A 27,253-nucleotide genomic window follows, 5' to 3' on the forward strand; every position below is an offset into this window, starting at 1 on the left:
ATAAATTCCTGGTCTAAAAATTTGACATTATGGCCCACATGCATCAATCTCGGCTTTTGCGATTTCTAAATTGCGATAAAAAGCGGTCCGCAATTTAGAAATCGCAAAAGCCTATGCATGATTATTTTTTAAATATTTATGTAATTCGGTAGAAATCGCTATTTCTACCGAATCGCATAAAAAATGCGATTTTGAAATTGCGAATTCGCAATTCCCATTCATTCCTATGGGCCAAAAGGCCCATAGGAATGAATAGGAATTGCGAATTCGCAATTTCAAAATCGCAAATCCTGATTGCATTTCAAGGGTGGTGAGGGAGGTTCAAATGAACCCCGCCTGCACCCCTGAAATGTATTTTTCGCATCATGTTGCACACACACATGTCCTAAGGACATGTGTGTCCGTAACATGAATGCTTTTTAAATGGGTTTTCTGTGTTAATAACACTTTTTGCAAATTTACCGAGTAGTTCAACTACTCGGTAAATTTGTCCCTCTAATTGCGAATTCGCAATTTTAAAAGTATTCATGCATTGCTTTTAAGAAATCGCAAATTTGCGATTTCTTAAAAGCAATCGCATTTTTGGAAATCGCAAAAATGTTGCGATTTCAAAAAATGCTTGATGCATTCCAAAAAGCATTTTTGGAATCGCAAACGGCCGATTTTAAGGAATCGCACCGTTTGCGACTCCAAAAATGAATGATGCATGTGGGCCTATGTCCCTGTGATGATGTTTCTGTTCAATCCATGCTACATTGCACACTTTTTTGTACATTCTATACCTTGCTGAGGAAAAGATTTTTAATTCCTGTGTTAAGAAAGTAGGGATTGAGACAATGCAGGGTAGCGCTTATGAGATTGCAAATGCTGGAAGATTAACTGACTATGTACCTCGTGTCATCATTCCTAAAAACTATAATTAGATCTAGGACCTCAATGAACTGACCTAATACAAACTTCCAAGTTATTGTAACTCTTCTTTTTAATGTATTGTATTCTTAATTTTTTACTATACTCACATGAATTAAGATGTAAATGTGTTTTACTGTTTTTATTGTGATTTTATGGTTTTTATAATCAAAATCGAATAAAGCTGTTTTTGACTTTGACTTTGATTGCAACACCTCACCCAATTTTGTCTATTCTGTCATTTCTAAAGATAGAGTAGACTGAGGGTAACAGAAGATCAAACATAGAATGAGAGGTGTCATTGTACCAGGTCTCTGTGAGGAAGAGCATGTCGAGATTGTGAAGGATGATGGTGTCAGAAATTTCCAGGTTGTGTTTCATTGCAGATCTGCAGTTGTGGAGCAAACAGTGAAATTCTGATGAGACTGTTTTGGTGTCAGGGGCGATTGGGCTATGAGGGGTGATGGGGATATTGCACTTGTAAGAGGGTGCTCAGGAGGAAGAAGTTAGGCAATGAGTTCTGACAGAAGAAATGGTCAGAAAAGTGTAGATAGTTGGGTTACTTGAAGAGGAAAGTGGAAGGGTGGTGGCGCTTGAGTTCTTGTAACTTGCAAGAAGGTTAGTGATGTCTGCAGGAGACAGATTGTGATTGCCTTTTTTACAGCATGGGGGCAAGGTGTTTCTCGTGGTTTGGGGAAGTGAGTATTTGCCAAGGGAGTTGGGTGTTTGGAAAGGTGGAAATCTTACTGCTTAAGAGTGAGATGGTAGCTTCAAGCTGAGAGATGGAGGGGATGAGAGATCCTAACTTATTTTCCAGAGAGAGTAGGGCTGAGCACGGTAAGTTAGGTTACTCGATGGGCACAGGTGGGAGTACAATTGGCTGGGAGGGCAGGGAGGGGTGGGGTAGGAGTGCGAGGAGGGTGTTGTGGTACAAGGTTCAAAGGAGGAGTTAGATGATGGTTGAGAGCAGTTGTTGGTGCATCGGCGGTGGAAAGAGAGTTATCTTTGTTGATGTTGAAGGAAGGATAAGAATTGAGGTTGTAATTAGGGGGAAATTGGTGCGGAAAGAGGAGGGAGGGTGGCAAGCAAGGAGGGGAAAGGGGGAGTCATAGAATGGCAGGAGGTTAGGGTAGAAGAGAGGGTAAGTGGTTGGAAAGGTCCCATAAGCTAGGAGAGGTGGATGTGAAGGAACGGGCCCCAGGCAGAGTGAGGGGGGTTGGGTTGTAGGTTAGTTAAACACAGTAAGTGGATCTGCTGGGTCCGAGGAAGGGAAAGGGAAGGCATTACCGAGGGGGTGAAGGGGGTTGAGCAGCATTACTGGAGGAATGGGGGATGAAGAAAGATGCAAGGGGTTAGTGAAGAATTCATGGTACAAGACTAGGTGGAGAGCGGGTATAGAAGAAGAGAAGAGGAGGGAATATGGGAAATGTATGTAAAGTTAACTTGGGGAACAGGTTGTAGGAGATGAGGACTAAATAGGGGGGTGGCAGGTTCTTTATTCAGGTCGGCCACAGGGCCAGCCTGAGTTTGCAGAGGCAGTTAATTTTCTTTTGTCGGTGCCACCTTCTTTATTTTAATTTTTTTTCACTTCTGAGCCCTGGCACAGTGCGATGGACTATCGCTAGATGGCGCTGCTTTTTCCCCGCTGTGGCAGTCTCTCTAGAACTGTGAGCTGTACGGGGCTGGGGATGCAGGTGCAGAGGCCACCCAGTACTGGTGCAGCATAGCAGTTCATCATAGCCTTCTTTCCTTGTGACAGTGACTGCATTCAGCTTGGTGTCTTATTCACGCGTCCCAGGAGCTGATGGCTGGTGCCGCAGTCATCCGGCGGCAGCAGGCATGCACAGCACAACCTGCCAGGTCACTGTGCCCCTCTGGCTCTCAGCAGGTAGGTGGTGCAGAGGGTACAAACCTGCAAGGGCAATTTATTTTCAATGGCAGATGCTCCCCACTGGGGTTTGCCTGTGCGACTCCCTCACTGTTGTGCGGGCGCTCCTCTCCCCTCCTGCACGAACAGACAGTGGCATGCAGGGGCAGCGCTGGTGCCTCAACCACGGTGCTGGCTGCACGTTACACCACCCCTTACGGGTTCATCACTGTAGGGCCGGTCAGTGCGGTGGTTTCAGGCGCTGTGCTGGGCTTGCCACAGGGTTGCTATGGAATCAGTCTTTTCTCGCCCCCGCAAACGCTTAAGGTGTTTGCAATCTATACCTTCAGGTGGTGGGTTACTTTACTGGCAGTGACCTTTATGGCCCTAGAACAATGCAGTGTTGCAAATGTCTCTGTAAAAAGACCATGTCAGTCTCCTCCGACTGCAGGCCCTGATTGTAATTTTGTGTGCCTGCTTCTCTTACCAATGGGCAGGCTCAATCTCTGCTCACAATGCTGGTCCTTGTCGGTGCCCCGCACACAAAACGCTCATCGCTGCTATTTCATACAGCGGACTACTTCCACTCTTTTTCCACCTGAAGGCATTTCCGCAGCTTCACTCTTCTCCCTTTGTAGGCGTTGCCAGAGGGGGTTCCATTTCTTGCAGACTTAGTCGATAGCATAGAGACACCTCAAGCACAGTGCAGGCTGCGACCCATCACCCTGTCACTGCTCTTGTATGCTGGATCCAGGTGGAGGGTTACCCTAGACATGGGCTACTCCTTCCCCATAAGGAACAGCTGAGCAGCAGGTATGGTTCACCCAGGGTCAGTCCCTCTCGTCACCAATGTAAAGTCTTGGGCTTCCGGCCCACATTACTTTGTAAATAGGTGACATGGACACTTAGGTATAGTGCTTGGAACTGGCCTCTAGCACGTGCGCTCGGGCTCTGTTATTGGTAGGGTCACTTGACCAGTGACGCCTGTGTTGGATGGCTGTGGGGTGGGTGTAGGGGACATCCCTTATGGGAGTGGCTGGTAAAAGACTAGAATGTGTGGAGCAGGACACAACAGTATGGCTCCTTTTTGTCATATTTGCTGGAGGGACTGCAGCCATATGGAGCTGTCTGACAATTTTCGAAGCTATTGCAAAGTTTCCGGGTTCATTATCAGGCCTGATGGGGATTCAAAAAGGAGGAATCTATTGGTATCTATTAGAAAGAGACGTGTTTAAGCCTAATGTGAATGTAGTATGCCAAAGCCCTGGGGTTGGGTGGAAGATCTATGCATGCATGCTGATGCAGAGTGGCAATGTGTGATTCAGCCATTAGTGAAGGCCGGCCTCTCATGCATGCTAGACAACACTCTACAACCTTGAAGGTCAACAAGATAAAACAAACATGAAGAAATAAGAAAGGTGATCACTTTCCAGATGTGCAGTACAATTCTGATCTTAGGGTGGTGGTCTCAAATAAGAGGTACTTTAACAACAGCATGTGCCTGGTTCTTGTTTTAAGATCCACTGGATGTGACTGGAGGGTAGGTAGACGAAACTGGTCTCTTTTCCAGTACCAGTAGCTCAGAAAATCTTTAAGTTCCAATAACAGGTCCTGCTCAAGGCCCATTCACAAAGAGTTTCAAATCAACATAAAAAGGACACAGTGGGTGAAATTTTCTGTTATATTCCAATTATAATTGGAACATTTTTTAGTTTCTAAGTCCCGAATAATAAATTAGAATCCTTTCATCTGTGATTGCTTAAAATTAATTGAGTAGTAATAGAACTTTATCAAGTGTTAAATGAAAAGAATATTCAAAAACCTCCACGTCATATTTCGGCAGATTTGGGCGACTGTATTCTAGCAATTAATTATGCAACACCCCAAGAACTGCACTTTAATTCCAAATTATGTGTCCTCTGTTATTCTTCGTGAAAATAGTATAAATGGAAACAGTAATTGGAGAATCCACATAAACATTACCTCTATCAAGCAATCCATATTCTGTTTGGAAGACTCCAATGAGCTTTGAGTAGCGGGGACGACATTGAGAATTAATGAATGACTTTAAGGCCTCACCCCACAGTTCAGGCCCACCTGGTTTCATCTGGAAGCTGACCAACTCGTAGACTCCTCCTGGAGGAAAAAAGTGACAACTTAAATACCATAATTTTCAGAAAACCCAAAATGAAGTTCATTTAAACACAATCTAAAAAAAGGTCCCATCTGAATGCAAATTCATAACAACTTGTTTTGTAACTTCAGCTTCTTGAAACTGCATTGCACTTGCCTGTTGACTCTAATTTTGTACCAGGTGCATAGTAAAGGCAGCGGTTCTAGTTTAACAAATTGGTATGCGTTTCATTATATATTGAGTGCCCTGTAGGTGGCGGCCAGTGTAAAAAACAAACACATTTTTCTCACATTTCTGTGATGGAAAGTTCTGGAATCTGTGTTGATCCACAAACTTGTACCCACCCGCATGCCCTAAAGTCTCCTGATAAAAATGGTACCTCACTTGTGTGAGTAGGTCTAGTGCCCACCACAGGAAACGGCCCAAAAAGCAACATGGACACATTACATTTTTCCAGTGGAAACTGACCCTGTTTTTGCAATGTACCTATCTGTGGATTTTGAACCCTAGCTCAGCCGGCACCTACGGGAACCTAGCAAGCCTATACATTTTTGAAAACTAGACACCTAGGAGAATCCAGGATGGGGTGATTTATGTGGCTCTCACCATGTTCTGTTACCCTGAATCCCTTGCAAACCTCAAACAGTGTAAAAAAACATATTTTCCTCACATTTCTGTGTTGGAAAGTTCTGGAATCTGTGTGGATCCACAAAGTTCCACCTACCAAGCATTTACCAAAATCGCCCAATAAAAATGGTACCTCACTTGTGTGGACGGCCAAGTGTACGCAGTAAGGAAGGGAACAATATGTATTGTGGAGACATAAAAATTACCAATCACAAAATGACCTGGTTTTGCAAGGAGGGGGTCATCTGGGTTTGTTGCCCCAGGGCCAGCACAAATGTTCTAACACTCTGTGTTCCCCTCAGTCTCCCGAGTAAACTGATACCTCACTTATGTGGGTGGGCCAAAGCCTGTGACTGGGAAAGGCAAAAACGTAGGGATTGAGGAGATAGCACAACGAACTCTAAGCGCTATATTTGTTTTACAATATATTTTTAGGCGATCCTGCATTGGACACCCACACAAGTGAGGTATCATTTTTATCAGTAAACCAAGGGGAGCGCTGTGTGGTAGGAAATTTGTGCCGGGACGGTGATCCCACACATAAATGTGAGGAAAATTAGATTTTTTTGAGCTAAATTTAAGGTTTGCAGGGGATTCTGGGTAGGCATACGTTGAGGGATCCACACAAGCCACACATCCCTGGACTCCCCTAAGGTCTAGTTTTCAGAAATGTGTAGGTTTGGTAGGTTTCCCCAGATGGCCATCGAGCCCAGGACCAAAAACACTTGCAAAACCAGGTTGTTTAGTAATTGGTGTTTTGATGTCTCCACAATATGTTTAGGGCCCTTCCCTGCCGCTGGTACTTGAGAGGTACCATTTTTATTGGGATACCTGGGGGAACACTGGGTGGCAGGAAATTTGTATCAGCCCGGGGATCCCACATCTTTCCTACACAGAAACTTGAGAAAAATGTTATTTTTTCCCAGCTAAATTTGAGGTTTACAGGGCATTCTGGGTAGGAAAACGTTGGGGGTCCATGCAAACCCTACCTCCCTGGACTATCCCCGGTGTCTAGTTTTCAGAAATGTCTGGCTTTGGTAGATTTCTGTCGATGGCCGCTTAGCCCGGGCCAAAAGCCCAGGTGACCCCCCCTCCCCCCTGCAAAACCATGTTGTTTTGTGATAGGGTATTTGGATGTCTCCACAATATGTTTTGGGCCAGTCCCTGCCGTGGGTACTTAGCTCACCCACACAAGTGAGGTGCCATTTTTATCAGGAGACCTGGGGGAATACTAGGTGGGAGAAAATTTGTGTCAGCCCAGTGATCCCACCACTTTTTCACCACACAGAAACGTGAGAAAATGTGATTTATTTCAGCTAAATTCGAGGTTTACAGGGGATTCTGTGTAGAAAAATGTTGGGGAATCCATGCAAGCCATACCTCCCTAGAATCTGCAAGGTGTCTAGTTTTGGGCCTTTTCTTGTCGCAGGCACTAGGCCTACCCACACAAGTGAGGTGCAATTTTTATCGGGAGACCTGGGTGAAAACTGGATGGTGGGAAATTTGTGGCGGACTGGTGATTCCATGACTTTCACACACACAATATTGAGGAAAATTAGATTTTTTTACCTAAATTTGTGTTGTGGTTTGCAGGGGATTCTGGGATAAAAATGTTGGGAGATCCACGCAAGCACACCACCCTTCGCTCCCCTGGTGTCTAGTTTTCAGAAATGTCTGGGTTGTGTAGGTTTCCCTAGCTGGCCGCTGAGCCTGGGACCAAAAACGCAGTTGACCCCCTTGAAAAACCAGGTCGTTATGCGATAGATAGGGGGCACCTGTGTTTTAGGTCCCGGGCTTGCAGACATCAAGGGGAACGTAAAAATCCCAGACATTTCTAAAAACTAGATATCTGTGGGAGTCCAGGGAGGTGTGGCTTGCATTGATCCCCTAACGTTTTCCTTCCGAGAATCTGCTACAAACCTAAAATTTAGCAAAAAATTTACATTTTCCTCTAATATCTTTGTGGAAAACTTGTGGGATCACCGCACGGCACAAATTTCCTACCACTTAGCGTTCCCAATAAAAATGATACCTTATTTGAGTAGATGGGCCAAGTGCCTATGACATGGAAGGGCCAAAAATCATGTAAAGATTGAGGGGGGCCCAAAGCGGGTCCAAAAGGGCAGTTTGTTTACATGTTTTTAGGCTGATGCTACCTTGGACACCCACATAAGTGAGGTATCAGGTATCATTTTTCTCAGCAGACCAAGGTGAATACTTGGTGGTAGGAAGTTTGCACCTGCGCGGTGATCCTACAACTTACCCACAGCGAAATGTGAGGAAAATATTACTTTGTAAGTAAATTTGAGGTTTGCAGGGGATTTTGGGTAAGAAAAGGCTGTGGGATCCATGCAAGCCACACTGCCAAGAGTCAGTGCACACACTACCAGCCAACTGCCAGCCACACACACCGCAAGCCAAGCGCCATCCACACACACCACCAGCCAAGTGCCATCCATGCACACCGCCAGCCAAGCACCATCCACGTACACCGCCAGCCAAATGCCATCCTTGCACACAGTCAGCCAAGCACTATCCACTCACACACCAGCCAATCGTCACCCACACACGTCGCCATCCAAGCAGCATCCCCGCACACTGCCAGCCAAGCAGGACCAGACTGGGAACAGCAACTAGCCTGTCAGATTGCTGCTCTACCAGCCCTGGGAGGGGGGGTCAGTGCTAGTAGTCAAAAGTAACTTTATTTCGATTGAATTTACAATCATGAAAAGTACATTTAAAAACACATATTTGCAACAATTTATAAATTTTTTCATTTACTCAGTAAATACTGAGGGAAACATAGCACTATAGAACGGAACATTGAGAGATCATTCAAATTCAACTAAACACTGACACTCTATACAGAGATATAATAGCTTAGTAGTCATTTAACAAATATAGAGTCTTAGGGTGTAATAGCCAGTATTTGAGAATGGGTTTTCAAACAGGCTTTAAGGTAGCAGGCTACAGATTTAGCGGTAAACGGAGTATCTAAGTGCTGAAGTGCCAAAAGCGCCGGTCTGCATCTTCTCAGTCCTAGCTGTCGAAGAAGTGGGACCAACCAGCGCTTACGCGGGGTCTCATAAAAGCTGCAGAAGAAGGTTACATGCAAAGTAGACTGGCGAGTATGTCCATCACACGGACAGCAGGGTAGTTCACGTGACCAATCAGAGGGCACAGGCAATGAAACAAGACGATAAAATAGATCAAACCGAAATCTGGTTAAAACATATCTCTCGTAGTTAGACAGAAAGAAAGACAAATAAGGTTGAGTGCCAAAGGAGGATTGAATCATCGTTAAATGAACATTTGACTTTTTACCAAGTTCTGAGCACAAACGTAAATCGCTTAAATGGGCGACACATAGTTTCTTCAAAGTCTTTCTTGGTATAGGCAATAGTGATACAGGGTCAGTGAAAAATGCGGGGCAGTTCAAATCATTCAGAAATTTAAAAACATATAACAGCCAGGGAATCTTTTTCCAATAGGTCAGTGTGAGACAATCAGATATTAGTGACCTAGTGAGATGACATTGCTCCTGGGTCCATATGCAATGCCAAAGGAGAATCGGCTGGTATCTAATGATGTCAGTTAGATACTCCCAGCCGAGCTCCATATGGGTGCCATAGGTAGAAGCGCTTCGGGGAAGGGCTAATATGTACTTCAAAAAATCGTTTTCAATAGTTTGAAGCTCACTAGCGGGTGTATAGCCCCATACACCAGCTCCATAAGTGGCCACGCTCATACATTTGGCTTGGTAAATCTTCAAAATTACAGCAGGGGCGGGCTTGCCCAGTTTCCTAGAAAATGAAGTCAACGCCGATGTTGTGCGTTGAAACTGCAGTTTCTTGCTGGAAGTGGCAGGTTTCCAGGACAGATTTTTGTCAATAAGAATCCCTAGATATGTATAGGTGTTAGCAGTTTCTAACCTGGTCTTCCCGATAAAAAGAGATTTACATTTTTGGGATTTCTTGCCGATGTTCATAACAAAAGTCTTGGACTTATTTACTTTAAGTCCAAGAGAAAGCATGAATTGGCAGTATTTGTCTAGTTGAATCTGGAGTTGATTGGGTGTCCTTGCTAAAATGACAGAATCGTCTGCATAAAGTAATGCAGGGATTGGGCGGGTGTTTATGCAGGGGAGATCTTTGCTGTCAACTAGCATCGCTTGCTCCAGCCCATTTGTGTAGATGTTAAATAGGAATGGAGCAAGGACGCACCCCTGTCTGACGCCTTTTACAATGTCAAAAGATTCCGAAAGCTCCCCTTTGATGCCATATCTCACACAAGCTTTTGCGTCCGAGTATAGCTCTCGGAGAAAATTCAGAAGTGCAGGATCTATGCCCAGATTACTCAGAATCTCCCACAGCTTGGAATGAATTACGCAGTCAAATGCGGAACTCAAGTCCACATAGACTAGGTAAAGATTACCGCCTTTGGCCCAGGCATATTTGCCCATAAGCAGAGTCAGGTTTAAGGCCTGTTCAACAGTGCCCAATCCCTCCTGGAATCCAAACTGTAAGTTGGTTAAGATCTTATTCTCTGAGGCCCAGTCCCGGAGTCGCTCCAAAATTAGTCTACCGGCGACCTTGCCCAGAGAATCCAGGAGGGAAATGGGCCTGTAGCAGGCTGGATTGTCACGTTCTCCCTTTTCAAATATGGGTAAAAGCACAGAAGTGGACCAAGAATCAATAAGGCCGATCTGAGTCACTGCGGACATGACCTGCGTAACGATTGGGGACCATAGGTCTATATTGCTCACAAAGATGTCTAGTGGGACCCCATCAGGGCCGGGCGCTTTACCGGTCTTTGAGGAGGTCAGCGCAGCAGTCACCTCCACTAGATCGAAGTGGAGGTCAATAGGGTAGATATTGTTGCTTGTGAAAGCTGCCCCCTCTAATCTTGAGGCCTCGGTTATTAAGGTGGGGTCCCCAAAGATCTGTGAGTAGTGCGCTACCCATTTATCAGCGGGTACTGCCACATCTAGATGCCGTACAGCAGTCGCATCAGCTAAAAAGGGGGCCTTAACTGTTCTCCAGAACAGGGTACAGTCCTTGCTTAATGTGCTCTGATGTAGTTGGGCCCAAAGGTTGTTTTTTATTTCCCGTTTGCGGGATTTTAGTGCCATCTTATAGTTTTTTCTTAGGGAGGCAATTAGGGGCATGTCCCTGACTTGATTGTGTAGAGCACTTTTTAGTGCACGCAGGGCTTTACGGCAGTGGGAATGGAACCACCCTCTGGATTCCTCATCATGAATCTTATGTTGGCGTGTAAGCTCTTGTCGAATAGCTTCAAGGATTTTGACAAAGCTAGAGAGGATCAACTGAGGGGATGAAGACTTCTCCAAGCAGTGATAGATTAAGGGAAGGGTTTTTTGGATAATCTTGCTAGTGACCTCTGAGGGATTAATCTTTGACCATTTAACAATATAGCCATTGATTTTCCTCATCTCCAGGGAATGCTGCGTTAAAAGGCTTGTTTTCGAACAAGCTGGGGATGGGGTATTTAGTACTATAGTAATGCTATTGGAGTAGTGGTCACTTGAAGGATCAATACCCGTTATAAAATGTTTTAGTCGATTATTTAAGGATTGAGAACATAAAATAAAATCAATGATGGTAGAGAAACCTCTACCGTGAAAAGTCGGCTTAAACTCGACAGCAGGTCTCACTAATTCGTTCGCGTATTCAAGTTCTAAAGCAAAGAAAACAGTTGTTTAACCCCTTCGAGGCTGATGACGAGCTGGGCTCGTCATGGTGTAGCCTTCTCAAACACTGATGACGAGCCCAGCTCGTCATGAACAATGGGTTTTTTAAAAAGTCAGCATAGAAGGAGAATCAACGCAGCGCGCATGTGGTTAAAGCATCTCCAATACTACTGTGGGCAAAGTGAGCCAGGGGGACATTATGCTCATCTTGGAGCCCACAAATACCTTTTTTATAGTTGTTACACAAATGAACATTGAAATCCCCACCCCACACAACATGATATTGTAGCTGCTGGTTCTTAGCTTTCTGATCCTGCAAATTTCCAACAAAGATTTTACACAGTCACTAGGCGTGGAATTATTATACATATTAATGAAATAATAACAAGAACTATTATCTGGAACTAATTTGAAGATTTGAAAGATCGGAGATACTAACGGGACTTCCATAGTCGTACATGGGATTAAGTTGGAAATGTAGATAGCTAGGCCACCCTTGGATCTTCTGTGAGCAGACGGTGAGGCCGGAAGATGAAATGTTTTGAAGCCCTGGATGTAAATAGGGTCAATTGCCCAGGTTTCCTGAAGGCAGATTAATTTATAATTATTGGTCACATCTAGCCAAGACTGCAGGTGAATTTTGGATCTAAGGCCAGCTACGTTCCAATATAGGACTGGAAGATCCTGGGATGATGGCAGAATAGGGTTTGAAATCTGTGGTTCAGCAGAGGAATGAAGGGGTTGGGACGGGGACTGGATAGTTGGGACGGAAAGGGAGGAAGTACGTTTTGGGTCACAAAGTTGAGGAGTGATAAGTTGTTGACTCAGAAGTGAGTCAACTGGGGTAGTTGACTGGGTATAACACGGGTCCTGATAGATTGAAAGTGACGACTGTTGGGTCAGGGTTTGCTGGGGAATACAGGACTCAGGATGGATGCCAGACAGAGATGACAAAATAGGACCAACCGTCCGAGTGCTCTTACAGATAAGTTTGGAGTTAGGCGGAACATTGTTAGGGCCGTTGTCCAAGGTAAGTGGAGTTGGTGGTCAGTCTACCAAATCCAAACAATCATATCTATTGGATAATGGTGGGCCTCTTCAGTTGTTAAAGTGGCCGGGTGGTGGATTACTAAGACCATAGGCTGACCACTGGTCTCGATCTCTATTTCCACCCCAGTTCCCTACCCTCGTCCAGGACCACGGAGGACCAGCTTTACGTCGTGTGGTCGGGGGGTAGAAATACGACAGATTATGGGTAGCTATCCCTTCGGTAGAGGTATGATCACCCCAGGAGCAGATGTGCTCAACTGTGTTAGGATCTGCGAAGTTTACTATAACGCAGTCGCCCTGGATGTTTTTCGGTTAATTTCCTAACCAGGGCACTCTGCGCACAGTAGTGACTCTGTTGTCCATAAAGATTGGGAGAGGTCTGTTGTTGGACAACCAGTATAATACTTTATTTTTTAGTGACCAAACCGGTTCGTCCTGGTTAGGGGAGAGTTCCGGGACACCTGTCAATATAACTACATATGGGGATGCCTCGGGTGGGAGATGGATAGGGGGGCTCCTTCTCTTTCGGTTTTTCGGAATGGTGTTAAATCCAGTAGAGTTTTTGGGAATGGTGGGGGCGGGGGTGGGGACAGCGGGGGTAGGAATGGAAGAAAGAGGATTTGATTGGGTAGATGATGTTGGCTTAGGATTGGTTACAGGATGGGACGGTAAGGGGTTAGAAGATTTAAGGAGTGGTTGTGGCTTGATTGTAGGTGCTGAGGATTGTTTTAGATTGGGCTTCTCTGGGGCTTTTTGTTTGTTGGTGTTGGGATTCTGCGCAGAAGTAGCAGGCTTTGATGTGTTTGTATTAAGAGTGGTGGGCCTGCCTTGCGCCAAGTTGGGATCCTTCTTATTTCCCTTACTTGTATTTAAGCCTAAAGACAGTTGAGTTAGTTGGGACTGAACCAAGTGCAAAGCCTTTTCTATTGGTTCTAAATAGGATTTAAATAGGTCTCCAATTCTGCTAAGCAGTAAGCTATCGTTACTGCATGTATTAGTTGTAAGGTTACCGTTTTCCATGTCTCCTCCACTGTCATAGCTACTAGAGCTGGTACAACTAATGTTCAGGTTAACCAAAATAGGATCCACTGTTTGTACGCTTGACAGGGAAGGAGGTTGGTAGGGGGTTATGGGGTTAGAGATTTGTGGGGAAGGATGAGGAACAGAAGGAGTTGCAGGGGTAGTTGTAGGGGGAGGAATGATGGTATGGTGAGACTTAGTCGTTGCCTTCTTCTTTAATTTTTTGGGAATTGCTCCTTCTCGTACACCCCTATCTATAGAGGAGGAGGGGGGATCGTCTGTTTGGGTAACAAAAATGGCTGGAGATTTTTCAAGGGAAAGGTGGGATTCGGAAAGATCTAGGGACGCAGATAGGTCCACTGTGCAAGGGACAGTGTGCATCTCTGCATGTGCTGTCACTGGAGGGGGTAGTTCAACAGGACGCTGGTTTTTTTTTTGCAGTGGCCAGTAAGCCCATTGAAGAGCGTCTGGCAATCATCAGGTCCTGTGAGATCCTCCGGTCCAATAGAATAATACCCTGCTCAATGGCGTTGTTAGCTTTAGTTATGAATTGGTCTATTGGCCCAATAACCTCAGCAGCAGTTTGAGCCTGCTTCTTAACGGTATTCCTAGTAGTTCTTGGAGACATGGTGCAATAGGAATCGTAACAATGCGAAGGTACAGTGAGACTAATAGGCTAATAGCAAAACTACCGGGACCTGGATAAAGATATGATCAGTACCAAAATATAGAAGCAAAGTAAAATAGGGTGGCCCAGTCCAGTCCTGCCCGGGCTTGAACGGGCCCGCCCTTGGCCCGGGCTTCGCCTCGCTCTTCGTCCCGCGCGCGTCCCGCGTTGCGAGATGGGCTGTTCAAATTATTGTGATCGGATAGGGGGCTTTGCCGCCGGGGGAAGAGGCACCAGCTGAAAGGTGTAGAGGCTGCTGGTCCTCGCAGTCCCCCGGTAGAGGCCACAGGTAGTTACAAGGTCCAGTGCATGCTGGGAGCGTGCAGGCTGTCCGCCGATTGCGGAGAAGCTCCCACCAGCGGCGCGACCCCACCAGAACTGTTTGGCTTTCACAATGCACTCCGTGTGCAGCGGTAAGCGATCCTCTTTAGTGGCAAAGCAAAGTTTAGTGAAATGAGCGGCACCTGCGGAGCGGGTGTCGCGAAAAGTAAATAGGGCGGATGGGGGGCGTGGCCGCCGGGGGAAGAGGCACCAGCTGGAAGGTGTAGAGGCTGCTGGTCCTCGCAGTCCCCCGGTAGAGGCCACAGGTAGTTACAAGGTCCAGTGCACGCTGGGAGCGTGCAGGCTGTCCGCCGATTGCGGAGAAGCTCCCACCAGCGGCGCGACCCCACCAGAACTGTTTGGCTTTCACAATGCACTCCGTGTGCAGCAGTAAGCGATCCTCCTTAGTGGCAAAGCAAAGTTTAGTGAAATGAGCGGCACCCAGTCAGCCAGTCAGTGCTAGTAAAAAGCACCACTATTGCTTTTGTTACTGGGGGTTGATATTGCAGCACTGCTGCAAAACTGTCCCCAGTGACAAAACCATCCCCCACAGCCAGAGAACAGGCTGCCACGCCTCCGGCCCACTGGGGAAACGCCCAGTGCCGCTAATAATAATAATAATAATAATCCACATTTGTAAAGTGCGAATAATCACCCGTTAGGGTCTCTAGGGGCTGGGGGCCGTCGGGAAGTTTAAGCAAGCTATTGCCCAGAGTCACACAGTGCTGGGCTAATCTGCTGCCGGCGCCGGGGATTGAACCGTGATCCCCAAATTCCGGAGTCAGTCACCCTGGCCGTGGCGCCACACCTCTTCCAACCAGCCAGTCCGGCCCTGCAGCCAAGCACCATTCATGCACACCACCATCCAAGCGCCACTCCACGCACACCACCAGGCAAGTGCCAATCTACACACACACTCATCAAGCACGAGTCCACCTACACCATTAGCCAAGTGCAGGTCCTCACACACCTAAAGCAAAATGCCAGTCCGTCAGTCAAATTCTAGTTCACACACACACAAACTCTCCCTGGTTTCTAGTGTTTCTCTGCCCCCTTGGGGGCAGATGAGACAAAAATATCACTGAAACAGCCAAAATGCCTGGTAGGCAAACCCTTGACTATCGGGCTTCATCCTGACATTCCCAATAAACATATCGCAGGTGCCTAGTGCGCTTTCTGCCCTCCCCAGTAGGGGCAGTCAAGGGGCTATTGCCCCAGTCTGCTTTCCGGGGGAGCAGAAATACTTTTTTGGGGATGGGGGCATTAGCATACCCATTCTCGGTAGCCCTCACTCCTATGTATCAACCAACATAATCCCTGGTGGCTAGTGCATTTCTGTCCCGGGAGGCAGATCAGGGACTATTGCCTCCACCTGCCTCCCGGGGGAGGCAGAAAGACTGTGAATATTTTTTGGGTTGGTAGGGCATTGGCATTCCCATTCTTTGCAGCCCCCACCCCTATGTATAATAAAAACATAATTCCTGGTGCCTAGAAGGCTTTCTGCCCCCGAGGTGGCAGATAAGGCGCTATTGCCCCTTCTGCCTCCTGGGTGGGCAGTTAGACTGCCTGGCTATGAGTCACCCAGGAATGGCTTGGGGGATGAAGTCCACCTGTGTCCTGAGGTCCTCACAACACAAGAGTACCTCATCGCCCCACCACCAGTGCGCCAAGAGGTGCATTTACAGCGTGGTATAAAAAGGGGCGTGTCCTTGGACCACCTCTCTGCAGTCCAGCTGTGTGGTGCTTACTGGAGGTACCTGGTGGGCTAGATGACCCCCAGGGACCCTCAGTGTTCAAGGGGACTTAATCGCCCAACTTGGAACGCGCCGGGCACGTTTGCAGTGTGGTGGAGAAAGGGGGCGTGGCCTCCGGCATCTCGCTGGCTTTTTTATTTTTACTTTTTTTAACAAGGAGGGGCTTTGTGGTCCCCCTACTTTCAAATTTTTGGGGCCATAGCGACCCCATACCTCAGGGCCTGACACCTTTCTATAATTTTTTAAAAATAAAAACGGGAAGGGGGCCACGTGGCGCCCTCCTGAGGCCAATTTCGGCCCCGGGGACCCCATCCCCCTCGGCATGGCAGACTTTTTTTGTATTATTTTTGTATTATTTTTAGGGGGCCGTGTGGCCCCCCTCCTCAGCCCCTCAGGCCAATTATGGCCCCTGGGACCCCATCCCCCGGGGCTGGCCTTTGCGGGTTTTCTTCTTTTTAATTCAAGTCATTTTTATTAGGAGAAAATATCAGTAAAAGAAATACATGTATGTATGGACACAGGTAGATGAATGAAAATTAGTAAAATAAAGGAGAGAATGAAAATAATGGAAACAATAGAAACTATAAAAACTATAAAAATGGATCTGACCTAAGTAATTTTACTTATTGGGGATGGGGCTGCATGGCCCCCCTCCCAGGCCACTTCAGGCCCAGGGGACCCTATCCCCTGGGGCCTGGCTGAGAGTTGGGGACCGTGGAGGGACCCCCAATGCCCCCACGGTCCCAACAGCTCCCCGCCTCCTGCGGGAGCCGGCATTGCTTTTGAGCAAGGGGAGCTGCTGACATGCATCCCCCCTTGCTCAAAAGCAAACCTGCTTTGCTTCATTGAAGCGAGAGCAGGTTTCTCTCCAACCCTCTGTGGTTTTTTTATGTTTTCACAGATATAAGGATGACGGCACCACCCACTGGGGCATTGAATTCGTAATTTGGAACTGCATGTACCACAATGCTTTGGGGCATTTTTTTAAATAAAGACACGCCCACTGGGGCAGAATTGTGATAATTGAGCAGGCATCCAAATTCTCTGGTTGTTGTCTTCCTTTTCAATGTGGGCTTGAGACCAAGAGCGTAAAGCTTGAAATGCGTTGAGCCAGGAGCTTGTGTGATTGCTGACCACAAAACTGCTGCAGCCCTCACGTTAAAGGAGTGTGCACCCTGGGAGGCCATCCTCATTGGGGCAACCATTCGTTGGATATGTAGGTGCTTTATCCAGCCGCAAGGGTGGCCCGCTGTGAACACAACAGATCCTTTGGTGTCCAAAGGTTCGGATATCTCTGCAAAGGTAGAGGAGTGTTTCCATGTGAGGAGCGCGAGTATAGCAACAGAATTTGTGCAATCAACTCTCTCCAACCCACTGTGGTTTTTAGGTCTCGCCTGGACATCGCATCCGAAGGATGCGTCCAGGCTGGAGACTTAAAGCTGCCTGACACGGGGGAATGAGGGACAAGAAACTGTGACGAGCTTATCCTGGCTGGATTGAGCTGCGTGCACGCGCGTCAACATTCACGCATGCGCACATCACAGCCACACGCATACACAGCACTCACGCATGCGCACATACACACGCACACCCCGTCACCTACACGCATACACAGAGACCCCTCCACACACACCAGCCCCTCTCCTCTCGGCTCCACACACACGCACACGCATTTACACTTACACAGACACGCAGGCACCCAGACAGGCAACCCCCCCCCCCCCGTCACACACACGCATACACACAGACTCCAGGACACATACACATACACACACACATGCACGCTCACACACATACACAGTCCGCCGCCGCGCGCGCGCGCACACACGCGCACACACACAGATGCCCCCCCCCCAACAAGGCGAAGCCCCACTCACCGGCATCCTCAGTGCAGCGGCTCCCACCGGCAGCAAGACTCTTCTTCCCTTCTTCGGCACCGGGGCGCAGGGTAGGCTCCTGCCTGCTCCGGTGCGCCAAACAATCGCGGCTCTTCCGTGGGAGGCGGGGTAGGCTCCCGCCCTCCTACTTCCGGTTGTCCCGCCCGGCCTGCCTGACTTCCTGGTCGCAGGCCGGCGCAAAACGCTGCATAAAAAATGCGCGCGTCCCCTCCAGCCACTGGCGTAGCTAGGGGGGGGCGAGGGGGGCGGTCCGCCCCAGGCGGCACTAAGTTGCGGGCGGCGGCTGCGCAGGATTTTGGTAGGGAGTCAGTCGGGACTGAAAGGGACAGTGATGTACAAGCCGGTCACCCGTCACCCCCGACGTCCGGCTATAACTGAGCAGCTGGCACTGCACACGTGTTGGAAAGTGCAAGCGCACATGCTTGCAAATACTGCACCACCTACCTTAGTGGTGGTGCAGGGCTCGGCCTACAGTGTATGTGGATCCCAGGGCCGTCAATCTGGTAGCGCGCGAAAGCGCTAATGACGGCCCTGGGAATCTTTTTCAGCCAGTCCCCGCGCTGTACAGAAAAATATACTAGTTACGAGCACCACCGCCATGGCCTCTCTTTAGTGGATTCGCTGCAGTGAAGAGCGATTTACAGGCAGCGATCAGACAATCCAGCTGATTAAGAACAGCAGCAGTCTGAGTCTCACAAAGTTCGAGACCGACCACCGCACCGCTTCGAGAACCCCGACCGGGCTGTGAGTATTTACTACATATAGTGCTAATTATCCCTGGCGAGGCGCTAAAATATTTATTAGATAAGAATGATTGTAGTAAAATACCTCGTCATTCATGGCCCACTTCTCAATTTGGAACAACAACAATATTATTACCGGAACACTTTGACCGTCACTTATGAGTTAATATAACAGATTGAAAACGCTTTTCCGTTTGTTCTTTTTTTACACCTGTCATTTTCTCAGAGTTTTACAAACACGCTAAGCACATGGTCTTTGATTTGTGACTGCTTTATCCGCTACAAAACATAGCCAAAGCTCTTTCAGTGCAAGCTTCCATACAACACCAGATTTTCCCACATAAATGTCAGACAAAGACAACATCCTGCCTATTTATCACAGGCAGAGTTTCACTCCTAGTCGTTTAACCACCAGCACTTTTCAGGAGTTTTACAAACGTCCAAAGTTAAGACAAATCCCCGAATGCTACTTATTATTGACTTAACAACAGCCTGCACTTGCTTAAGGCGTCATACTTGAAATGGGGCCACTTAGCTGCTGTTAAGAGACGTACAACATACATTACTTTTCCTTTGCACGTAGTTGATGTGGGATAAATGTGTTTTTAACCTATGAGGCTTGGTATTTTGTTGGAAAAAGGTCACATACAGTGACAACCTTGATGTTGATGAGCGTTTGAAAGCATACTGGGTGAGTGCACAGTTAAGCTTTCTTGCACAAGGCACACAACTAACTAAATCGACTTTTAATGCTTTTGTAAACAGTGAGTGCAGAGTGACAGTGAGTGCAGAGTGACAGTGAGTGCAGAGTGACAGTGAGTGCAGAGTGAGTGCAGAGTGGCAGTGAGTGCAGAGTGACAGTGAGTGCAGAGTGAGTGCAGAGTGAGTGCAGAGTGAGTGCAGAGTGACAGTGAGTGCAGAGTGACAGTGAGTGCAGAGTGCGTGCAGAAACAGTGAGTGCAGAGTGCGTGCAGAGTCAGAGTGAGTGCAGAGTGACAGTGAGTGCAGAGTGAGTGCAGTGACAGTGAGTGCAGAGTGACGAGTGCGTGCAGAATGACAGTGCGTGCAGAGTGCGTGCAGAGTGACAGTGAGTGCAGAGTGCGTGCAGAGTGACAGTAAGTGCAGAGTGCGTGCAGAGTGACAGTGAGTGCGGAGTGACAGTGAGTGCGGAGTGACAGTGAGTGCAGAGTGACAGTGAGTGCAGAGTGCGTGCAGAGTGACAGTGAGTGCAGAGTGAGTGCAGAGTGACAGTGAGTGCAGAGTGACAGTGAGTGCGGAGTGACAGTGAGTGCAGAGTGCATGCAGAATGACAGTGCGTGCAGAGTGACAGTGCGTACAGAGTGCGTGCAGAGTGACAGTGAGTGCAGAGTGCGTGCAGAGTGACAGTAAGTGCAGAGTGCGTGCGGAGTGACAGTGAGTGCGGAGTGACAGTGAGTGCAGAGTGACAGTGAGTGCAGAGTGACAGTGAGTGCAGAGTGCGTGCAGAGTGACAGTGAGTGCAGAGTGAGTGCAGAGTGACAGTGAGTGCAGAGTGAGTGCAGAGTGACAGTGAGTGCGGAGTGACAGTGAGTGCAGAGTGCGTGCAGAAACAGTGAGTGCAGAGTGCGTGCAGAGTGACAGTGAGTGCAGAGTGACAGTGAGTGCGGAGTGACAGTGAGTGCGGAGTGACAGTGAGTGCAGAGTGACAGTGAGTGCAGAGTGACAGTGAGTGCGGAGTGACAGTGAGTGCGGAGTGACAGTGAGTGCAGAGTGACAGTGAGTGCGAAGTGACAGTGAGTGCGAAGTGACAGTGAGTGCGGAGTGACAGTGAGTGCAGAGTGACAGTGAGTGCAGAGTGACAGTGAGTGCAGAGTGACAGTGAGTGCAGAGTGACAGTGAGTGCAGAGTGACAGTGAGTGCAGAGTGACAGTGAGTGCAGAGTGACAGTGAGTGCAGAGTGCGTGCAGAGTGACAGTGAGTGCAGAGTGACAGTGAGTGCAGAGTGACAGTGAGTGCAGAGTGACAGTGAGTGCAGAGTGAGTGCAGAGTGAGTGCAGAGTGGCAGTGAGTGCAGAGTGGCAGTGAGTGCAGAGTGACAGTGAGTGCAGAGTGAGTGCAGAGTGACAGTGAGTGCAGAGTGCATGCAGAGTGACAGTGAGTGCAGAGTGACAGTGAGTGCAGAGTGACAGTGAGTGCAGAGTGAGAGTGAGTGCAGAGTGACAGTGAGTGCAGAGTGACAGTGAGTACAGTCACTCAGCACCACCACATTATCAGTCAGAACCACCACAGCATCACTCAGAACCACCACAGCACCACTCAGCACCACCACAGCATCACTCAGCATCACTCAGCACCACCACAGCACCACCATAGCACCACTCAGCACCACCACTGCATCACTCAGCATCACCACAGCCCCATTCAGCACCACCACAGCATCACTCAGCACCACCACAGCACAAATATGTTCTCTCAATGTTTCAAGCTTTATTACAAATGTCACAAAAAGATGTTAATATTTCACTTCTGTTCTTGGATTTTGTTACAATAAAATACACTGAACATAATCTTCACAAAAGTTATTTACAAAAGTTTAAGCTATTGCCATTATAAATTACAATCACTTGTATTAAGTATTAAAAAAAATTAAAAGCCATTGTTATTTGTAATATCAATACATCTAAGTCACGTAAATACAAATGTTGCATTACAAATGCTATAGGTGTCACATTTGCGAAAGTTATAACTATTGGCATTGTAAATGACAAAGCTATTAATTTAGCTATTTTCAAAACCAACACATAAATGAACATTTGGTGAATTTCCATTAAAATATTTGACTTTTTTACTAAGATATTATTATACTGTTTTATGCAAACAAAATTTAGATACTGCATAAATAACTTTAATAAAACATATTTTATATGAAGCTTTTTATGTAAAAAAAAAACTATAGCATAAAGCAAAAAACAATTGCCATTTACAATGCTAATAGCTCAAACTTAAATAATGCGAGACCTATTGCATTGCAAATGCTTGTTTATGTTATCACAGATCTAAGGATGACGCCGACGGTCCCACCCACTGGGGCATTGAGATCGTTAATTTGGAACTGCATGTAACACAATGCTTTGGGGAATGTTTTTGAATAAAGACAAGCCCACTGGGGCAGAGCTGTGATAACTGAGCAGGCTTCCAAATTCATCGGTTGATGTCTTCCTTGTCAGTGTGGGCTTGTGACCAAGAGCGAAAAGCTTGAAACGAGTTGAGCCCCCTCCCCTTCCAGAGTGGGAGGTCTGCAGAGGTATTTAAAAGCAGAGGTGTGGATTGCTATGCAGTGCAGCAGTGGCATCTGAAGACTATTTTTGTCGAAATGCATAATGCCTTACCTGCTTGTCCAATTAAAGGCTTTTCAGGAATTTCCCCCGTGTGGCCTCTTCCTACAGTCCTGCTGGAGGGTTCGTGGACATTATCAGCGTCAGCTAGAGACGCTTTAAGAGGCCCCGTCTGTCAAGAGGCTGTGGTATTTACTGGCGTCCTGCGTGAGCAGTTTCCATTTTGCATCCGAGATATCGGATTACTACTGCCCACCTTTCCAGCGCAGGACGAATTGGGTTTGCTGCCTGGCAGGCAGCTTGTGACTTCACGGAAAGGTTTGGACATTGTACCGGCCTGGGACTCTACGTGCTTGTGCTGTGACAGGTTATGACGTATGCGGGGACCCAGGGAAGCCGAGGACTCTATTTGCACCTGTAACAACACGCCCCGTTCTGCAGTGCACCAAAGCAACAAGGATTTTCATAATTTGTTCCCCTCACAGCACCTACCCTGAAATGATGCATTCTGGGACCTGGTGGACGATCAACACTACAGCTGGTGAGTGTTCACATCATAGGGGAGGTGCTCCCCTTCCAGAGTGGGAGGTCTGCAGAGGTATTTAAAAGCGGAGGCGTGGGATTGCTATGCAGTGCAGCAGCGGCATCTGAAGAAGACTATTTTTGTCGAAATGCATAATGCCTTACCTGCTTGTCCAATTAAAGGCTTTTCAGGAATTTCCCCCGTGTGGCCTCTTCCTACAGTTCTGCTGGAGGGTTCGTGGATATATATATATATATATATATATATATATATATATATATATATATATATATATATATATATATATATATATATATATATATATATATTACCTACTGGCGGTCGCCAGTAGGTAGTTATAGTTAGGATTTTTTTCAATGTTAAATCTCAAAATTCTATTTGGAATAACTTTGGCACCGGTTGACGAATCTGCCTGAAAATTTCCTGAAAATGGCCTCGTCGAGCTCCGGTCCTTCCCTGAAAGTTTGGGGGGGATACGTCAAGCGGGGGCCGAGATAAAAGGGGGGTCCCAAAACGCATTTTCCCCATGTTAATTTCCATAGGGCGGTCGATTTCACTTTTAGCCCGAACGGCTGAATGGATTTACACCAAACTTGGCAAAATTGTAGGGACTGGTAGCCCGATGTGCCTTTGCTATGTCTCAAGATATGTGCTCCAGTGGATTTTGAGTAATTTAGGTTAAAAAAAAAATATATATATATAGGCGCTCTCCGGTGCGCGCACTTGAGTGCGCTCCTGGCGCGACACGCGACTTGCGCGCAGAAAACTGATTGGCTCTTGGGTGTCTGTAAACATTCTAAACAGTCTGGAGCGGCCGCCATCTTGTGTCTCGGTAAAATCGAGACACAAGGGGTTTGAAAAAAAAAGGGGCAAATGACCATAAGGGGGAAGAGTAGACCCCCTCTGACCCCCTAGGTTTGATGTAGGGGCTAAAATAGGGTCCTGCGGGGCATTACTTTTTTTTTTTTTTTTTTCGTTTTGCGCGGGGGAAGCGCATGGTACGCGCACCGGCGAAGCACGGGGAAAATCCAGGACCATATTTATGAAGGCCTTGCGCTGTTAGTTTTGCGCCTCCTGTGCGTCAATTTTTGTGACGCACCAGCGGTGTAAAAAAATGCGCATTGTTATGCAATATTTAAAAAGTGACGCATCTATCTAGATGCGTCACTTTTTAAATATAGTGGAACGAGGCACATTTTATTACACTGCTGGTGTTATGCGTCACTTTTCTGTGCGCACTCCTTAAGACATTCCAGATGTGTCATATTTAATGTATGACGAATCATGTTGCAAGGAGTTACAGATACGTCAGTATTTCTGACATATCTGTAAACATAAAAGTGACGCGAGGCAGGCGCAAGATTTTGACGCAACAGCATCCTAAAAGTGACGCAGAGAAATCTTATAGATTTCAGTACGTCGTTATTACCAAGCTTTTTGCGGGGGAATGCCCCCTTTGCATACATTATACCTGACGCAGATATAATGTGGCGCAGAGTTTTAAAAAGTGACCCATGTACCTAGATGCGTCACTTTTTAAAAATAGCGTCAGGTATAATGCATGCAGAGGGGGTGTTCTCCCGCAAAAAGCTTTGTAATAGCGACGCAGTGAAATCTTTGAGATTTCACTGCGTCAGTTTTAGGATGCTGTTGCGTCAAAATCTTGTGCCTGCTTTACAGCAGGTGTTAGACTGAGGCAAGACCTTTCACATGCTGCTTTCCCCATTTGAAAGGACACATTACTGGAGTTGCGTCACTTTTGTGACGCACTCCAGCAATGCGTTACTTGGAATGTCATAAGGAGTGCGCACAGAAAAGTGACGCATCGCACCAGTGGTGTAAAAAAATGTGCCTCGTTGCGTTATATTTAAAAAGTGACGTATCTAGGTAGATGGGTCACTTTTTAAAATCAAGCGCCACATTATATCTGCGTGAGGTATAATGCATGCAGAGGGGGTGTTCCCCCACAAAAAGCTTTGTAATAGCGACGCAGTGAAATGTTTGAGATTTCACTGCGTCACTTTTAGGATGCTGTTGCATCCTTTAAATATAGTGCAACGAGGCACATTTTATTACACTGCTGGTGTGATGCGTCACTTTTCTGTCCACAGTCCTTATGACATTCCAGATGTGTCATATTTAATGTATGACGAATCATGTTGCAAGGAGTTACAGATACGTCAGTATTTCTCACATATCTGTAAACATGAAAGTGACGCGAGGCAGGCGCAAGATTTTGACGCAACAGCATCCTAAAAGTGACGCAGAGAAATCTCATAGATTTCAGTACGTCGTTATTACCAAGCTTTTTGCGAGGGATTGCCCCCTCTGCATACATTATACCTGATGCAGATACAATGTGGCGCAGAGTTTTAAAAAGTGACCCATGTACCTAGATGCGTCACTTTTTAAAAAATAGTGTCAGGTATAATGCATGCAGAGGGGGTGTTCCTTGCAAAAAGCTTGGTAATAATGACGCAGTGCGTCACTTTTAGGATGCTGTTGCGCCAAAATCTTGCGCCTGCTTCACAGCAAACCTTTCACATGGTGCTTTTTCCATGTGAAAGGACAGATTACTGGAGTTGCGTCACTTTTGTGACGCACTCCTGCAATGCGTTACTTTTGTGTTTACAGATATGTCAGAAATACTGACATATCTGTAACTCCTTGCGAATTGATTAGTCATATATTAAATATGACATATCTGGAATGTCATAAGGAGTGCGTCCAGAAAAGTGACGCATCGCTGTTTTCACGTAGCGATGCGTCACTTTTCAGAAATGAGGCCTCCAGTTTATTCACTGTGTCATAACTTTCTTTTCTAACACTCACCTTCTTTCATTCCTCCTACTTCACTTCCTTTCACCTCTCATACCTTTCTGTTCTTTCTTACTCATTCTCCTTTCAATTATCAATGCACTATATTTCACTTACTCTTCATTTTTTAAGAATATAGCTCTTTGATGAGAATTGGAGGTAGTTCTGAAAAGAACTTTTGGTTTTCTTCTTTTAACTGAACAGGAACAAAAACAGGGAATGGAAACTGCTCAACAGGAGCAAAAAGAAAAGAAAAAAATTAGGGGTGGGAAGGGCAGCGATGGTTCTCCAATGCTCGAACCATGAGCAGGACACTTTGCTCCCCATAGGTGAGGAGTTGATTGCAGTATCTGCATTTGACGACCCCATGGTTAAATGCAGGTTGTATGTTTGCTACCTGCTCCTGTGATTGTTCTCTTCCAGAAGAAGTTGCTCCTCCTGTTGATGTAGAGGCCCCATCTCTGGGAACCTCTTGTGCCAGAGCCCTGACACTTTCCCGGGCAAAATTCTGGGGGTGCCTCCTCTCCACATGGCGAATCATGGTGAAGTTGCCAAAAGAGTATTTTTTTGGGGGGTTACCCCGTGACAGGACCTGTTTGCAGATCCTGCACTCTACTTTTGGTGCATTCACCTTCTTCTGGTCTGCTGGAAACTTAAAAAATTTCCAGATGAAATGTTCTTTGACCTTCGGCTGAGGAGGCTCTTCATCAATGAAATCATTGGAGTCATCTTCACTGCTGGATGGTCTGGCAGCCATGATGAATCAAGGAATATGGAACAGCAAAAAAGGCAGGTCTTTCAGTCACAAAAGTGAAAGAAGAAGTGAAGGAAATGGGTGGGGATTTCATTCATTGTAAAAAAAAACTGTTAGCAACCAATGAAAAGTGTTATTTTAGGGTCACATGACCCGACGCGTTTACGCTGCGCGCTCCGGAGCACTTCCGGTGCGTTTACGCAGCGCGATCGTAGGCGCTTCCGGGGCGCAAACGTGGCGCGATCGTAGGCGCTTTTGCGTGCGTTTATGCGCCGCGAACGTAGGCGCTTCCGAGGGCACTTACGTTGCGCGCCGAAGTGACGTCATCAATCTTTTATAGAAATGCATAATCATTTTCCTTATTAAAAAAAACTAATTTTATTTGTATGGTACGAAATGTTTTGCATTATTATTAACTTTTCATTCATATTTTTTTTCACGAACGACAGTTGCGCTCTGGGTGCGCTTTCAGATGAGCTCTCGGAAAAGCTTACCGGAGAGCTTAGCTGAAAGCTTCCCGGAGCGCGCACCCAGAGCGCAAAAGAAAAAAATTATATAAAAAAAATGAATACTTAAAAAAAAACAGCAAATTGTAAAAAAAAAAAAAGGTTAGAAACTCGATATACAAAGGAATTAGCATTTAAAAAACCTATGAAATTCACTGAAAAAACCATAGGTTTCACACCAGTTATAGTTAGGAATTAGCATTTAAAAAACCTATTAAATTCACTGAAAAAACCATAGGTTTCACACCAGTTATAGTTAGCTGGAAATTTTACTGATATAAAACCATTGAAATTCCCACGTTATAGTTAGATGGACTCACTATAACTTGCGCGTGCAATGCACTGCTGATGATGTCTTATTAAGCCAGTTAACCAATCAATTTTTAAAAACCATCCATTTAGACACTTATTTAAACATTTATTCTTCCATCAACTTTTACATATACATATATAAAATATATTTATTTTTCAGAAAGACACACATTCACTGGATGGTGTCATCAGTGATGTCATGAGTGATGTCACTGACCATGTCATGAGTGATGTAATATGTGATGTCATCAGCAGTGCATTACACGCGCAAGTTATAGTGAGTCCATCTAACTATAACGTGGGAAT

At 46.4% G+C, this 27,253-nt stretch overlaps 1 protein-coding gene across 1 annotated transcript in view; it reads right to left on the minus strand.

Moving 5' to 3' along the window:
* Positions 1–27,253, minus strand: part of LOC147727601 (protein NipSnap homolog 3B-like) — a 516,955-nt gene that overhangs the window by 159,542 nt on the left and 330,160 nt on the right. The window contains exon 4 of the mRNA XM_086961631.1: positions 4,760–4,912. Within this exon, the coding sequence (XP_086817757.1) occupies positions 4,760–4,912 (153 nt within the window). The remainder of the gene's footprint in view (positions 1–4,759; positions 4,913–27,253) is intronic.

This window comes from Lissotriton vulgaris, chromosome 3_1, assembly GCF_964263255.1.
Source record: "Lissotriton vulgaris chromosome 3_1, aLisVul1.2, whole genome shotgun sequence".
Taxonomy (NCBI): domain Eukaryota; kingdom Metazoa; phylum Chordata; class Amphibia; order Caudata; family Salamandridae; genus Lissotriton; species Lissotriton vulgaris.